We start from the raw sequence: 16266 nt of genomic DNA, 5'->3' as shown, positions 1-16266 counted from the left end.
TTAAAATGGATTGATCAGTTTCTCTAGTTATGTGAATAGAGAAATAATGGTAAAGCAATTAAAGCGCTGATCTTTACACTTCAGTAATAAAGATCTATACATACTTTACCCTGAAAAGCACAAATTGTTTTATGTAGTAAGCTGGAAGGAGGTGTTTTACATGGAAATTTAAAGGTTAAAATGAAGTATAGCAAAACAACTTGTGTCAGGCTTTTTTTTTCGCGGCTATAATAAAATAAAATAAAAAAATAATAAAAAACAACCTTATATGGCAAATGCAAATAAGGTGGTAAATATTTCATAAAATTGCTGCATGTATCCCAAAAGCTATAAGTCTTAATTGAGTAAAGGCCATTTTTGTAGTCAATATATGGAAATGGAAAATGCAAATGTGGTGTTTTCCTACTCCTGCAAAGACCCTTGAGGTGGCAGCCCTTTTCACAAACGGCCTCAACTTTATTATCAATATAATTTGGCTTCCCGCTTTATGGTCCCAAAAGCCCTTGTTGCTATCTGCCGGCTGCTACAAGAGGAGCAATTGCAGAATTGCTTTGCCACGTTCTGCGGGAGAACAAACCCTGGGCACTGCCAGCCTGGCATTGAAAGTGACTTGATATCACCACTTAAACAGGCACAGGATGAGAGATCCCTGCTTCAGATATCTTTTACAGGAGGGCAGAATGAGAGAACAGAGAGCACAACGCAATGTATTCCCAGTAAGCAGATTACATGCCCTAGGCCTACAGGTAAAAAGCATACAAAAGTTCATCTTCTAGTGCAAATTAGGGGAGTCCATACAAATGATGAATGATAAAAAAAGTAATAATCACTATGCATAAGAACATGTATTACATAAGTGATTTCAATTGCATTTAGAGTCAGATTTCAATTTCCTAAGACAATACACAGCAACCTTCTTTGGCCCTTGTCTCTCTAAATGTTTCAGCGGCAGCAAAGCGACTGCTTAATAGACAGGTAAACACAAAATGAGAAGAAGCTTGTATATCCATGGTAACAATGCTTATTTAATTTATCTTCCGCATTACAGCTAACTCTTACAATTTTTTTTATTATTAGTATGTTACATTACCAGTATTTAAACATATAAAACATTTGTGTGTCAATAGAAAGGTGATAAATGTTCATCTATATACTGGAACAAAGTGTGCACATTATATTTCTAACACTTAGAACAGTGTACAGAATCCGTCAGTCATACACAACAGACTTTTTATTAGCTAAAAATAACATGCAGTTCAGCATTGCAACTACATCATTTAAACAATAAATACGTTTAAAGATGTGACATTATTATTTCTAATAGGGGATTATTGGGCTTTATCTGCTAACAAGGGCCCTTCTCCATCCACCCTCCCAATTATTACTAATGGCCAGAGCAGAAACCCAACACAGTGATAAGCCAGAAGGAATGTACAGGGGAGGGTGATGTTTAAGCTTTGTTCAATCAGAACTAACTGACATTTGGGCCCAGAATGACAGACTGATTTTGGGTCTGATTTATACAAGCTCTCCAAGGATGGAGAGGGTACACTTTCATCAGTGAATCTGGGTGATCCAACAAACCTGGAAAGGATCTGGTACTGGAGTAGAAACATTTGCTAACTAATTGCAAATTACTATAAAAAAATCCATTCCAGGTTTGCTGGATTACCCAGGTTCACCAATGACAGTGTATCCACTTCAGTCTTGGAGTGCTTTATTAAATGAGGCCCTTTATGTACAATTAAAGACAACAATGAACCGTTGTAATGATGTTTTGGTTGTATTGGAAGAAAATACATTAAAAAAAAAAACAATCTGTAACCATAACATATGCGTCTGTAATGTTTGTTTTTGCCCAGAAAAAATCCAATACACTATACAAAGGTGAACAGTTTTACATAAAAGTCTGGTGCTGGCCATACATGTTATAGTTTTTATTTAAAAAAAAAAAGTATATTTTTGTCAATGATCTGCACCTTGACAGCAGCTCAGCAGCCCAGTCACCAGGTATAAGAATACAGTAACCACACTCCAATCTCATCACCCATCTTACAGCATCTCATGCATGGTATTTACTTATAAAAATCTCCATTGTGTGGAAATTCAAAAGACCAAAACTTGTTGGGTACCTTGGATGTGATGCCAGCATCCCCAGCAGATTTAGAGTTGGGCCAATTCTAAATCTGTACAAACAATATTAAATAATTCCAAAAAAACAAAAGAGCTACGACATGAGAAGAACGGTTGTGCTAGAAAATCCTTTGTGAAGTAGGTAAATTTTTTAGTTTAAAATCACATTACGAGTAAATAAATAATTTATGAAGAAGAAAAACACCCCAAGTAAACATTTTGACTACTTAATTCTCTGGTACTTTTATCTGAACATGTTTTATGTTGGAGAGAAGTTTTCTATAAATAGGCTACTGATTTTATTGGCAATGCCAACTAATTTTTCCAGTTACAACTTTGTTGTTGTAATGTTATGTTGTTGTGCATGAATTCCGTTTTTAGACGATGCTAATACATGGACCACTATCAAACCGCAGTTGCTATGTAGCAAATCATTGGAGCCCCTAAGCTTTAAGAACAAGGGCAATGTTTTCTTTATTAATAGGAGGCTGCGACTTGATGCTACTAAATTATGCATCTGTACAAATGGATTTCAGCCAGCAAAAAAAAAATATAACATTCAATGGCAATACACAAGTATGAAAAAGACATAGAAAATCATAAAAAATATTGGAGTATGGGATAAAGAATAGGAACAAACTGGTGTCACACATGTAGGGGAACCAGCAAGCTGAACATTTTTCCACCTTGTTTCTCATTGTTCATCTATTTATAGAGAGGTGAGTAATACTGAATGTTACAAAAAAGTAGTACAGAGAAAAGGACTTTCCCTTATGTACTGTAACTAAAATAATTGAATCTGTAAAAAGGAAATCTTTATTCCACATTTATAATGGCTGTGATCGGGAGCAGAGTATGTTCAACAGTACATATAATGTCTTGTATTACTATCCTGTTAATATTCTATTTGTCTATATAGCTAAAACATTACTTATAAAATATATAGAACATTCACATAATCACATCCCGTACTCTAAGAATGTATAATATAAATAATGTATCTAACAAAGTTGTATACAAATTATATGGGTAAGAAAATTGGAGCAAATGGAGAAGCCCTATTCTAAATTTTACCAGTTAAAATACTGATAATGCGTTTGAAGTTCTTTAATACACAGAATTACATGCTGTGCAGAAAACCACAAGATTTTAGATTTAAGCATTTTAAAGTTGTTTGTTGAATAAGGGCTCACGTAGATAGGTGGTGTTTTTTTTTTGCATGTTTAAGACACACACCAAATTCAGGTAAGCAAAGTTCTAATGAGAAGCGTAGATGATAGTTCAGAATCTGCATTTGACCCACTGAGCATTGTGTTTTTTTATACAAAACAGATAAAGGTAAAGCAGGTCCATTGCAGCCTTTCCATGTCAAATGCTGCTATCTGTATTCAAATGCATGCATTAAATTAGTAGTAAATTAGTTTCACATGAGCTGCAAGACTGATATTTATTTGGTAGCTAGCAATAGTTGCAGATTATTGCTTTAAGTCTCATGTAACTTGACTAAATTTGTATGTTTTTTTAAAGTCAGTCCTTTTTTTTAAAGAAAAAGTACTGTTCTTTTTAAAGATTTCTACCCTGAATGGAAATCTTTGTAAGGCAACTTTTACAAAGATTTTATCACAATGGCCAATAAAATACCTATACAAAATGATATCTCTAGTAGTGATATAAAGCCATACTTATTAAAGAGCATGGTAAACAAAAAGTGTATTCTGTACCTTTGTAGACGAAGAAAATACAGCTTTGTGACCTTAATCTAAAACAACATGTATTCTGTACTCATATTGCTTTGATATAGTAATGTTAAAGAGTGCTGCAGAATCATTAAACAGAGAAAATGCAACAAAAAAGTTCACTCCCATAGCGGCTATCAAGAATTTGTGTTTTATTTTTTCATAAAATGAATCCCAACTGGTTGCTGTGGGCAACTACTGAACTTTGCCTGTCATTTTCTTTTCCCCAGTTTTAATGCTTCAGCCCCACTATGTCCTTTACCATTGACAGACAAGAAATTTAAATAGGCCAGAACAGAAAAAAAAACATAAAATGAACTCAAAGTATATTTTGCTTTGACAGATCTGAGTGGATATAACTGCTTGTGCTTTTCTGGCTTAAACGTTGCAAATACTTCAAATGTCATGACACAGAAAGTACTGACGTATAATTGCTTCTAAACTGTTGACAGTCGACAGGTGCTTTTTGCATGGCTAACTAGAAGTGCTTTTTGCCATTAAAAAAAAAACATTTCTCAATATGCACCGTATTCAGTCTGGAAAAGAATGGCATGACTGCAGGAAGGAAAAACTGAATTTTATTAAACAGCAAAAATGTTTTTGTGAAGGACAAAAATTCTTACCTATCATGTGGTTGGCAACGTGAATCTGAATTTCTCTTTCATTCTCAAAGGTCATCTGGCACTTGATGCATTGATAGGTCTTTTTCTATTAGGAATATGAAAAATAACAGAAGATGAGATACCATAGACATTTCAAAAACAAGAACAAATGTTATTACTGTCTTGTGGTATACCATGTTCAAACAGGACTACAACTATCTGTTTTTTGGCCCCATAGTAAAAGCACCATAAAGGCAAGCCTTCATCGGTTAATTTATGTTTTCATAGCAATCATATATTTCCCCAAATGAAATACATATTAATTTTATCCAACAGTATTTTCCCCAAATGCTACTACAATCTGTATCAATACCTTTACAAAAGCTAGAGTCTGCTTTGGCTATCATTAAATCCTTGTTTTTAAAGTGAATTTAACAACTGAGCATCCAAAGGTGTTAGTTGAATCCACCTTTATTACATAAACAAGGTTTGTACTCCTCTAGCTTTAAAATGTATCTATTAACCTTCTGAAATTATGTGCACAAAACACTCTGTTTAGGAGGGGAAACAGCACTTATAACAATCAGGACTATACTACTTTACACCATGCTTGTCAATCGAAAACTGAGTATGTTTAAGGGGAGAGAAGAAGCGGGCTTCATCAGTATGGTTCTACCTATTTTCTGACTAATTAAAAGTAGTGAAAAAGTAGGGCTCAAATTCGAACAAGGAAATGCAGCACAAACAGAATATTTTTCATCAACATGTGCCTTTGTTAAACATACTAATGGTAGAAGTAACCAGAAGGAAGTCTGTAGCAGCTTATGTACTGTCCCAACTAACCAACTAAAAACTTTGCAATCAGGCAGGGCAGTATGGCAGAGATGTCACAATAGTGGCATAATGACAAACTCTTCATACACTTGCAACACTGTGTATCTTGTGCTTCTCAGATGGTGTGCAGGCATATTAGTAAGACCTGGGAATCTCCGGAGTTCTGATTTATATTGAAATATTTATTTATAGGAGTTCTGGATAAAATCAGAAGGGTCAAAATCTAGCCCCTTCAGCAACAGATCACTTATCAGTGATGTATTGCATTGGGGTCAGGCTGCAATAGATCATTATAGCACTGATCTTCTGCTGCAGCAGAAAAGCAGAACCGAGGCAGATCAGCTCAACCATTTACCATTTTCTTCCCCAGTATACACAATGCAGAATTAATGCATTTAAATTATCTACTACATAGTGTACCTATTGACAAATAGGCAATAAAGTACAATGTCATTCATGTGCATCCTCCCTATAATATTGCAACCTTTGTGTATTTCTTCCAGATATGAGAAGTAATCTAACTTGCAAGAATTCATGACAATACTTTTCCATTGTGCTAGTCTCCGGTGTTCTTTCTCTTCATAAGGTGACTGGTCTTGTATCCACCCCCATTTTTCTGCAAGCAGCCTGCAGTGGGTGGACCTGCTGGGTCCTTCACACTGCTCTCCACTTCAGCTATTGGCAAGCACAATAAGTACGTCACCACTATCTATACAAGGTACAATATTTTTGGCTTCATTGGGCATATGTTGCACACACATTTCACAACAGTAATAGGGGATATCTAAAACAAAGTTTTCATCATTCATGTTCAGTTTATTAATATAGGAGCCTACATTGCTTACATTGCCAATTTTAAAACATTTAACGCTCCAGAATATTATAGATAATTGCAGAGCGTGACTAGAGTCTGGTCAGTATTGGCTCATTACTCCATTTCTGTCCAAACTGAACAATATCAAGGAACTAAGATGACCATGCTGACTGATGATTCAAAGTGACCATCTGCTGTATCATCACAGTACACATCTGTTACCTGCTTATCCCTCTGGATCATCTAGAGACTTCCATTCATATTTCATATTATCATGAGCCCCCACATCAGTACCGCTGCATTGTTAAGAAGGTAGCTCATTAATTACACCGGGAGTAGTGCACTAACTAAAGCACTTTGTTGAATTCCTTGGGAAGTCAGACACATTAGTACATATTGCCCATTTTTGCTGTATACATTTTCACAGAAATAATTTATTCTTCATTAAAGTATCTAGGTTTTAATATATATTTATCATTGCATGCTGCTGCATAATACAGATATATATTTTGAGTGTAAATGAAGGTTTTTATCCCAGGAGTTTCCTATTAGAGTACAGTAAATGATAAGGTTTAAAATCAATTCAGGTTTACAATATGTTGAAAGCCACAAGGGTGAACATCATATGAGGAATAACATGGCTACACAATCACAAATATTAAAAAAAAAAAAATTACCATTCACAATAGACAGTGTTCTGGTCTGGCCACTTTGATTGAAATGTATGGATGAAAATAGCTTTTGGATGATTTTATAACATCTGTTGTGCAGACTATAACAACCCCAAATTCATGAGGAAATTAAATGACACAAGGATTGTCAGCATCTTCTTTGTCTTCATCTTAACAGGTATACTGGTATGACTAAAGTAGTTCTAGTTCCGGTAGTTTAGGGCAAAAGTTTGACACAATGATGTGAACAGATAATGCAAATGTATTCAGACATTCCCTTATGTCTACTGTCTTAAGTAGCCTCTAGTGGAAGATAATCTGTGGCATGCATTTTTTTTTTATAAAGCACATTCTTTTATTGCCAAAAAAATATTCATAAATCCTAATACTAACAATTATAAAATCTGCATTTGCTTTTTTTGCTACAAATGTCACTGCAAAGATTTTGCAAGCAAATTGGTTCATCCTAAGAAAAATCTACTGCAAATAAGTTTAAAGTAAAACTAAACTCTAAGCTGTGCACCCAAAAAAGACTGGTAGGGATCAAAGGATCAATTACCAGAACTGACTATGAACTCCTTACAGTTGATCTTTTCCCCATCACTGCAGTTGTGGCATTACAACACGTTCCAGGGATTGCCCTACTAAATGTCTTTATTCTAGCTTTATTCATTTAAACATGCAGTGTTATTAAAAACACATAAAAAAATTACCCCTCTAATAACATTTCCTGGCTTGACATCACTATCCTAAGAAAATTCTCAGTGAATGCTGGGTTGTAAAAATCTTTGCAAGGTTTATACTGCTTACCTGCTTTTGTTCTTGCTGTGGAGGTTTCTCGGTACCTTCTATTATGAAGAGTCACCAAGCAGTGAAAAAATCTCCTTAAAGCGAGGAGAATCCTAAATGTGAGTGTTGTCAAGATCACAGAAATCACCTCACTTTTTGTCCTATCAATTTCTTTATTTTCCTGTCCTTTCTGTCCTGATAACTGACAATGGACCAGAAGGAATAAATCTTCCCAAGAGGGAAAAAAATCATGGCAAAGGTTATATCCTATTCCAACTGAAGTAGTTATTCTGGGGTTAGGACCACATGAAACTCTAGTTTTTTTGGGGGGGTTTATAGGCAATCCGATAAGTTAACTCAAAACAAAAACCAGGATAGCATAGATGGATGTAAAAAAGTACTTACTCTGGGAAGTGGAGAAGTTTGAGCTACTTTCCTCTGACCACTAATATCATGTGTCAAGTCTCTATGGTCAATCTGGATATGACTTTCTAGATCTTCAGCACTCTCAAACTTCACACTGCACTCGGGACATCTCAGACACAGCCTCTCACAGACTTCTTGTGGGGGTGGGTTGGAGGTTTGTCCATTGGTGGTTCTGCTTAAGCATCCAGCACATAGGCCATAAGGTAAGCCATTAACATCTAACTTTACTAGTTCCTGTTTGTTTCTGAATTCTTTCAAGCATAGGGCACATTTATAAATCTTCTGTAGGGTTTGTCCATTTGGAGAGGAGGCTGCAGAGTTTCCGGCCAACTTCTGCATATGGAATGTTCCATGAATTTTAAGTTCCAGGGTGGATGTGACAGTCTGCATACAGACAACACAACGGAAGCCAGTCAGGGAATTCCGAAGGTCCGGATGCATCTGACAGTGTTCGATAAATTCTTCTTCACTTTGAAGGGGCATTTTGCAGATCCTGCAAGTCCCTGTATCCAAACTTTTGCTGTGAGTAACTTTATGTTCAGTTAGCGTTAGTAGAGATGGGAACCGTTCTCCACAAATAGGGCACATGTAGTGTTTTGCTGGACCCCTGTGTGTCTGCATGTGTTCTCTGAGCCCATTTTCAGAAAAAAAAGTTCTTGAGCAGATATTACACTTGTGGCTGCCTTTGATGAATTCTGCTTTCTTCCTAGAACCATCATCTTCTCCAGGTCTAATGTTGTGATCTCTCAATCGATGGTTCTGTAGGAGAACTTCCATTGTGTAAGCTGCTCCACATATATCACAGCCATACATTGGCTCAGAAGCATCGATATCATCCTCACTGGCCTCATGACTGTTTGAAACTTCTGGGTTTTTCATTAGAACACTTGGGACCTCCACTGTCTCTGACTTCTTGCCTGCTGGTACCATACCATTAGCTGTGCCATTTTGGCTAGTAGTGTCAAATACACAATGCTTCTCTCGAAGGTGCTTTTCAAGAAGAATGATGGCATGAAATGCTTTGCTACAGAACTTGCAATTGTATTTCTTACTGTGAGTAGTGATATGACACTGAAGCTCTACTTCTGTACTAAAGGTTTCACCACAAAAGATACACTTATGTGATTTTGCTGGGTTGCCCAAATGACTGTGCTTGACATGAAGCTGAAGGTCTGCCTCTTTTCTGAAGTCCCAGTTACATGCAGTACAGCGATACATTTTCTTCTCATTGCTATGCTTTACTGCCAAATGTACTTGGATGGAAACCTTAGAATCAAAGACTTCTTGGCAAAGAGTGCAGTGATATAACACAAAAGTATGCATGTCCAGTAAGTGTTTTTGCAGATCGTCTACAGAAGAGAACTGCTTGTCACAGCTCTCACACACATAATGTGTGGAGGTTGTCATGTAGTGTATAGTTAGGTGCTGCAAAAGGGACTCTTGGGAGTCAAAGTCCTCTTTACATTGGGGGCAGGACTGTTTTCTTAAGAGAAGCTCCAAATGGGATTTCAAATGTGTTTGAAAGGTTTCAAAATTGGAAAACTTTAGGTCACATTGATTACAAGGATACTCTCCACTTGACACGGAGTTTAGGCTAGGACAAAGCCGCTGCCTTTTCGGGGAAGAAACTTCAACATCTGAGGAAACTGGACTCTGCTCTGATTTTGACTTCTTATTATTTGCCAATGGAATGTTCTTGTGGTTTTCTTTTATATGCTTAGTGAGCTTCAACACAGAACCAAATATGGGAGAGTTTGTGCAATATGGGCATGAATACACTTCCATGAATGACTGTGAAGGCTGAATAACAGGAGATTCAAGCTTAGAGCTTCCTACATTGCAGTGGGCTTGTTGAATATGCTCAGTCAGTGAGGACTCGGTAAGAAATCCCATAGAACACTGGTTACAGAAGAAAGCATTGTTGCCTTCCTGAGGTGTAGCATTGGGTCCACAATGAGTTATGCGAATATGTTCTTGAAGACTGTTAATGTCAGCAAACATTTCAGGACAATAGTTGCAATGAAAGGCAGTTATGTTGCTAAACTGTACCATAGGGTAGGCATGGTTTTTGTGAACCTTTCTCACATGCTCATTAAGGTTATACAAGGTGGGCAAAGAATCCAAACAGATTTGACAGGTGTGGCTTTGCTGGGGTTTGTCCACATGGATTGTTTTTAAGTGGATTTCTAAGACAGCCAAGCTGTTAAAATCTCTTTTTGTGCAGTAAGGACAGCTGTAGCTAACCTTTGACCAATTCTGTCCCTCTTCTCTTTCTAAAGATAATGTTTTCTTATGTGCTCTTAATGGCTTAAGCGTTGAGTCAGGTGTCGAACTACGTTCTACTGATGCACTGGAGTCTGGTGTGGCGCTGCTCATCGAAGCCACACTTCCCAAAACTGGATCAGGACTGATGCTATGATTGCTGGAGTCTGGTTGTCTATGACTATCAAGGTGGCAGTAGACTTCTTCCACAGATGAAAACTGCTCTGGGCACATTGGACACTTGTGCTTCTTGTTGGCGTGGACCTGGTCAATGTGGTTCAGCAGAGAGGATTCATCCACAAATACTTCAGGGCAATGAATACACTGCAGGTCTGCTTTCTCTGAAAGCTGGGGGTGTCGTTTCATAACATGCTTCTCCAGCTCCTCTGTTTGGCTGAAGGTCTCCTCACAATAATCGCACATGAAGTCGTCTTTCTTCATGTCCTTGTCTGATTTTGATAAATGTTCCTTGTTTTTCTTATGAGCTTGCATGTGACTCTGCAGAGAGCTAGTGGACGAAAATCCACGTTTGCACACAGTACACTTAAACGGCTTGCTAGAACTATGCGTTTTCAGATGGATTTTAAGGTGGTCACTGCGGGAAAATGCAGCCTCACATTCATGACAGTGATACTTCTTATCCCCAGTGTGGAGCTTAATGTGGCGATCCCTACTTCTCTTATGCTTGAATAGTCGGCTGCAGTACGTACATTTGAAGGGAAGTTTGTCACTGTGGATCTGTTCGTGCCTTTTCAGGTAGCTAAGACGACTGAAAGACTTTTCACAGAACTGGCAGGGATACGGCAACCCAGATCCCCCTTCTTCTTCTCCTATGCCGAGATCACACCCATCTCCTATCATCTGAGAGGGTGATGCAACGTCTTTGCTGGAGGGAGATGAAGCCACCCAGGAGAATTGTGGGTCGTCATCACCATCTGTAATGGGAAAGCAGAATGGAGATTAAAAACAATTCCCTGTGCATCTGTGTAATAAGGCCACAGCTCTTTAGCAAAACCTAGGTTTTTTTTTTTTACACGCTACGTCCTTTTTTAGCAGTGAACAGATCATTCCACAAACAAGGCCAATGGATTAAAGGCGGATTACCAACTAAATGTGTCTAAAAATATATTATTAGCTGTAACCATTAACTCTAAAGTTTACATTTACATGGTGTCACTGCACTTAGTTGCTGCCATGATCATAAAATATATGCAATATTAACAAGACAGACTGGCTAAGAGCATAATTGAAACATTTTACTAATCAAATTGCCAGTTATATAGTACTACCATTCTGTATTTGAAACTGGAGTCCAAGTAACATGACAGATTCTGGAATACCATCTACATACTCTGCAGGTGCATATCTAGTTTAGATTTTATCAAGAAAAGGACAATTAGCTCATGGATAAGGTTTTAGTAGAAGTTCATCATGTGTATGAAAAATGTCATCTTCCTAAAGTGTTTGTCAAGTCAAAGATGTTCTGTCTAGGTTTGGATAAAGTCAGGAAAGTATAGAACTACTGTTGGGTTTTTACTGCTATTCGGGAATCCATAAGTTACATTTTCACTAACTTTCTTTTTTTTTTTTTTTTTTAGCCAGTTGAGAAGATGTGTACCTTTTTAACAGCAACACAAACATAAAATGATTTTATTTAGAGCAAGGGAAGGCTAGAAACCTTGTCTGACGTTTACTTTAGCCTGTGTCCTTGTTGCATTTTTCCTCACAGCTCAATTTAACAGAGAGTAAGGGGAAATTGCTCAGGATTTCAGGATAATCTCAAGTTTTAATACTTCCTCATTGTATCCATAACTAGAAAAAGGTACTTTACAAACATCCTAAGTACAGAGGAAAACTTAATGTGGTGGGTTACGGATGGATCATGAGCACAATCAAATATGCAAAGGAAATGGTAAGCAACTCTCATTCAAACACAGTTTGGTATTTGGTGGTGGTATTTACTATTTAGTGGTGCAAGCAAAATCTATGTACCAAAATATATTAAAAACAGTTACTGTAGCTACAGTTAGCTATGTATTTAAAAGGATTTTATCGGTGCAAGTGCTAGAACTACTTAAAATTACAGGCAGCTAGAGTATTGTATGCCAAGTAAACAGTCACTGAAATTTTTGCTTAAAATATAGCACTGAAAAAGCATGAACAACCAATAGGCATAAAAATGTTCAGAAACAACCATATACTCAACTAAAACTATCAACTTCCACAGAAAGTTGTTTTAACTACTCTGCAGGAACTTTGACCCCTAACTAATTTTACAAATACACAATGGATACAACATGCTTACATACTGTTCTTGACAGGACTGGGTACTATGGTAGCCAAGTATTTTCAATAATCATTCAAAGCTACTCTAGTAAAGTCAGTTTTACAGCAAACACATCCTGACTGAACAAGAAAGCACCAAAACAGGTTACAATAATGTAGACTATTCGCTAAACGGAAGGCCAACTTACAGAGCCTGTCGCCCATTCTTTGTAATAAAACTAATAATGGTGTAAAATGCACAAAGGAAGAAAAAAAGTAGAATTATATGCTCTACACCTATCATTCAAGCTACTGGGCATATCCTTCTGGTATAGTTCCTGGGGCATGAAGAGCAGGGGAGATCTCACAACAAGACAGTACAGTCCACTGTAAGAACATTGCCCTACAAGATTTCAGCTTCTATGTATTCAACCATGCACAGCTAGGCACCAAAGGCGTAAAAAGGGGGTTTGGTTAGGATAATTCTAATTTTTTTAACACCTATTTTTATACCTACCTTACCAAGTAATTTTAGAAGAGGTCCCAGACTTGCATGAAGGCTGATTTAAAGGTTTTCTTTAAATTATACAGTTTATATATTTTTGGAATCACCAAAAACTGTTAGTGAAATGCTAACTTTTACTGTGCCAACACAGTTTATATGAGCAAACTGACAGCCTTTGATCATTTTAGACATATATTTATTCTCCATTTTGCAAGAACTTGTAGCCTTTTTAAATTTTATGTTTCTACTGTGTGAACATTGCACAAGCTTTCAAGGACATCTAACCCCAATAGAGAGGAGCAATATCCCTAGAGTGTGAAATAACAGGAAGGAGTCAGCTGCAGAGAGAGATCCCGGGTGTCTGTTGGATGAAGTACAGGGAGAGACGGAGCTGGGTTCTGTTAGACCAGCTGTGTCCTGCATGCACACAGAGCACAAAGCTGCGACTAATCAGGGGAAATAATACTAAACCATCAACCTTAATTTTAGATCAGCACAAATCAACTAACTACTAAATAAACAAGGATGTTCTAAAATAGTACTCCAACCTGAAGATAGTGACTCATTATAATGAAGTTAGGTGAACTGAAATAAGATGAACATTTACATTAGAACATATCCAAGTTTGAATGGGGTCTAAGAAATGGGTCGTTGAAACATTCTCAGTAGAGTAGAAATTTTATTATTTATTTTGCACTGAAAATGTTGCAACTCTTTACTATTCGGGGCTCTTAACCAAAGATGCTTAAAACAGAACTATGATCTCCCTATAACATTAATACTTATTAGTGCATCCTCACTTGCAAGGTTCACTTAGTCCTCCTGTAAAGTCCCACAAATTTCTGTTGAGCCTGCTGGTATTATAACTAATCTTTGCAACATCTTGGTGTAGCAAGGATGCTGCACTGAATTCAGAGCAGCGCTTTCATTAGTAGGATGACAAAATGTTGCAGGAGCATAGTCATTAGGATTGTCAGTGCTGATTCAAGCCTTTAGCCACTGCCTAATATATGTGGCCCTTTGACAGGAGCCATTGAAACAAGATTCACTTGTCATTGGTTTTAACATTTTGGCTGATCAATGCATATTTTTATGTACGCACAGCAAATGGTCCATTTTTAAACTGTCAAAGAACTGTTTAGAACAGCTGTCTTGGAAAATTTTGGTGGTCCGCAACTCTGGCTGGTGCGCCCCTAACGGGGGGGTTAGCATAGACCAGAGCCATAGACCATGTCCCCAGTATGTATCGCAAGCTCAGGAAAGTGGGCAGGTTGTGTCTCTGGATCTGCGATGGAAGAGTGGGCAACTTCTGGCATCAAGATGTCACAATGGGGGAAGTTTCTTCCCCTTTGAGTGGCACCCAGCTCCCTGCGTATGGGCGGTCTGGGGCCCATAATTTTAGTGGTCCGTGGGTCTGAAAAGGTTGTCGACCACTGGTTTAAAATATCGTAGCTATTGTCAGCATACATCAGGTTTGACTGTTCCAAAAATGTGGGCTTTAAAAAAACAGCAATTTTTGAAAATGCTTAAGTCTGATCCTTACGGCTTTGTAACACATTTTCCATGCTTTCAGTAATCAGCTGATGCTTTTCAGTGCTTATACGGGGCTGGGGTGTTTAAGGTCCACCCACCACAATGTGAAATTTATGTGTAGGTATGTTTAAATCTCTGTGAAAATAGTATATTTCCCAATGCCACTTATTTAGTTGCAGTGGGAGGATCGTTCCAAGATCATTATCACGGAAGATCATTATCATGGATGGATGGATGGATAGACTGTTGTAGTGTTTTTGAAATAAAGTGTTAAGATAGAATAGTTTCTATTTTAAGTCAAATCAAATAGTTAGACGACAGTGTCTGCTTTTTCGTCTTTGTTTTCCTTCTGTCCAGGAACTGGAATCACAGTTGAGTTAAACAGCTTAGGAGCAGCACAGAAAGAAAAGTTTTATGTCAGCCTCAGGAATATGCTATAAATGGTTCTAGGGTTGGATCACTGTTTTTCTTGACTCCCTTTGGAAAACAGGCAGCAAGATCCTATACGCTGCTTCTTTTTCACGGGCTGGGGAGCACAAACAGCTGCAGCCTAATTACATGTAAACTGTACCAAAACATTCCTTTTATCACAGGCTGTAAATCTGTTAGCATCTGGCTTGCCTTTGTTTCTTGCACAAGATACAAGCTTGTTTCTACATTTTTCTCACCTGTAGCGGTGATTAAAATTCATTATAAATGAAAGGATCGCACACTAAAGCAAGTTCCTCTGTGTACCGTTCTAAACTCAAATTAGAAACAGCTGCTTGCTAATTCATGCAGTGATGTTTGGCCATGCTCTGTGAATCAATAATAATTCTGCCAATTTCCTGGGAAATTTTAGGGTGATCCGTATATTTGGCTATGTGTTTGACTTCACAAAGGGATAGAAAAAGAGTAAGAGGAGTTTTATCTTCCTTCTTTATTTTGTCACTAGCCTATATTTATAAAAGTGAAGTTGTCTTCTGAAGCTGGGATCTAAGACCAAAAAAAGTTACTTAACTAGTTTGTTTATACAGAATGGATGAGAGGTTGCCTCATTAGACCGATCATCATCACCAAAGAAGAATGTACAAACCTTCACCCAACCTGTCTATATTTTAGGCCTTGCACACACTTGATAATTTTGCTTTAGTAAGTTTTTACAGGGCAGGGCAACCTACTAGCATCAGACATTCAAACATAATGAAAGCAAAAAGCTCAAAAATAACAAAAAACTGAGCTGTTTAAATGTAGGTTGTTATGGGCATGTAGTTTATACTTTATATATTGTTTTTTTTAAATAATTTAAAAATTGAAGTATAAAGCAGTAATCAAACTCCTGGAAGTTACAGTGTGCTTTAGAATTTGCAGATGAGGAAACAATTGTGTTTATAGTATTTATTTTATTTTTGTAGCAACCAATTGTATTTATTTAAATGGCACCAAATGTTCACCAAACACAATCTAAGAAAAGAAGAGATGCTTCCTATGTAGGCACCGGGTGACCAGAAATAAAATGGACTTCTGAAAGTCCTTAAAACATATTATTTCATTTGGAATTATAGGTATGTTGAAAACCTGTTGTGTGTCCACTGCTTACGTATTTGGAGAAGAGGGAACCAACCAAATGGTACAAGGAATTGTGCAAAATGAGGGAACTGGAAATAAGTAGTAGCAGAACACCTATAAAACAAAGCACGGACTACCATTGTGCTTT

The 16266-nt window shown here is 37.3% G+C and overlaps 1 protein-coding gene across 2 annotated transcripts in view; it reads right to left on the bottom strand.

Moving 5' to 3' along the window:
• The window catches only part of ZNF423 (zinc finger protein 423), a 170592-nt gene that overhangs the window by 81887 nt on the left and 72439 nt on the right, over positions 1 to 16266 (bottom strand). For both annotated transcript variants that reach the window (XM_072422942.1, XM_072422943.1), the window contains exons 4-5: positions 7985 to 11202; positions 4493 to 4577 (exon numbers count right to left, since the gene is read on the bottom strand). In XM_072422942.1, the coding sequence (XP_072279043.1) occupies positions 4493 to 4577; positions 7985 to 11202 (3303 nt within the window). The remainder of the gene's footprint in view (positions 1 to 4492; positions 4578 to 7984; positions 11203 to 16266) is intronic.

This window comes from Pyxicephalus adspersus, chromosome 9, assembly GCF_032062135.1.
Source record: "Pyxicephalus adspersus chromosome 9, UCB_Pads_2.0, whole genome shotgun sequence".
Lineage (NCBI taxonomy): Eukaryota > Metazoa > Chordata > Amphibia > Anura > Pyxicephalidae > Pyxicephalus > Pyxicephalus adspersus.
This window is presented reverse-complemented; position numbering and strand designations above follow the sequence as displayed.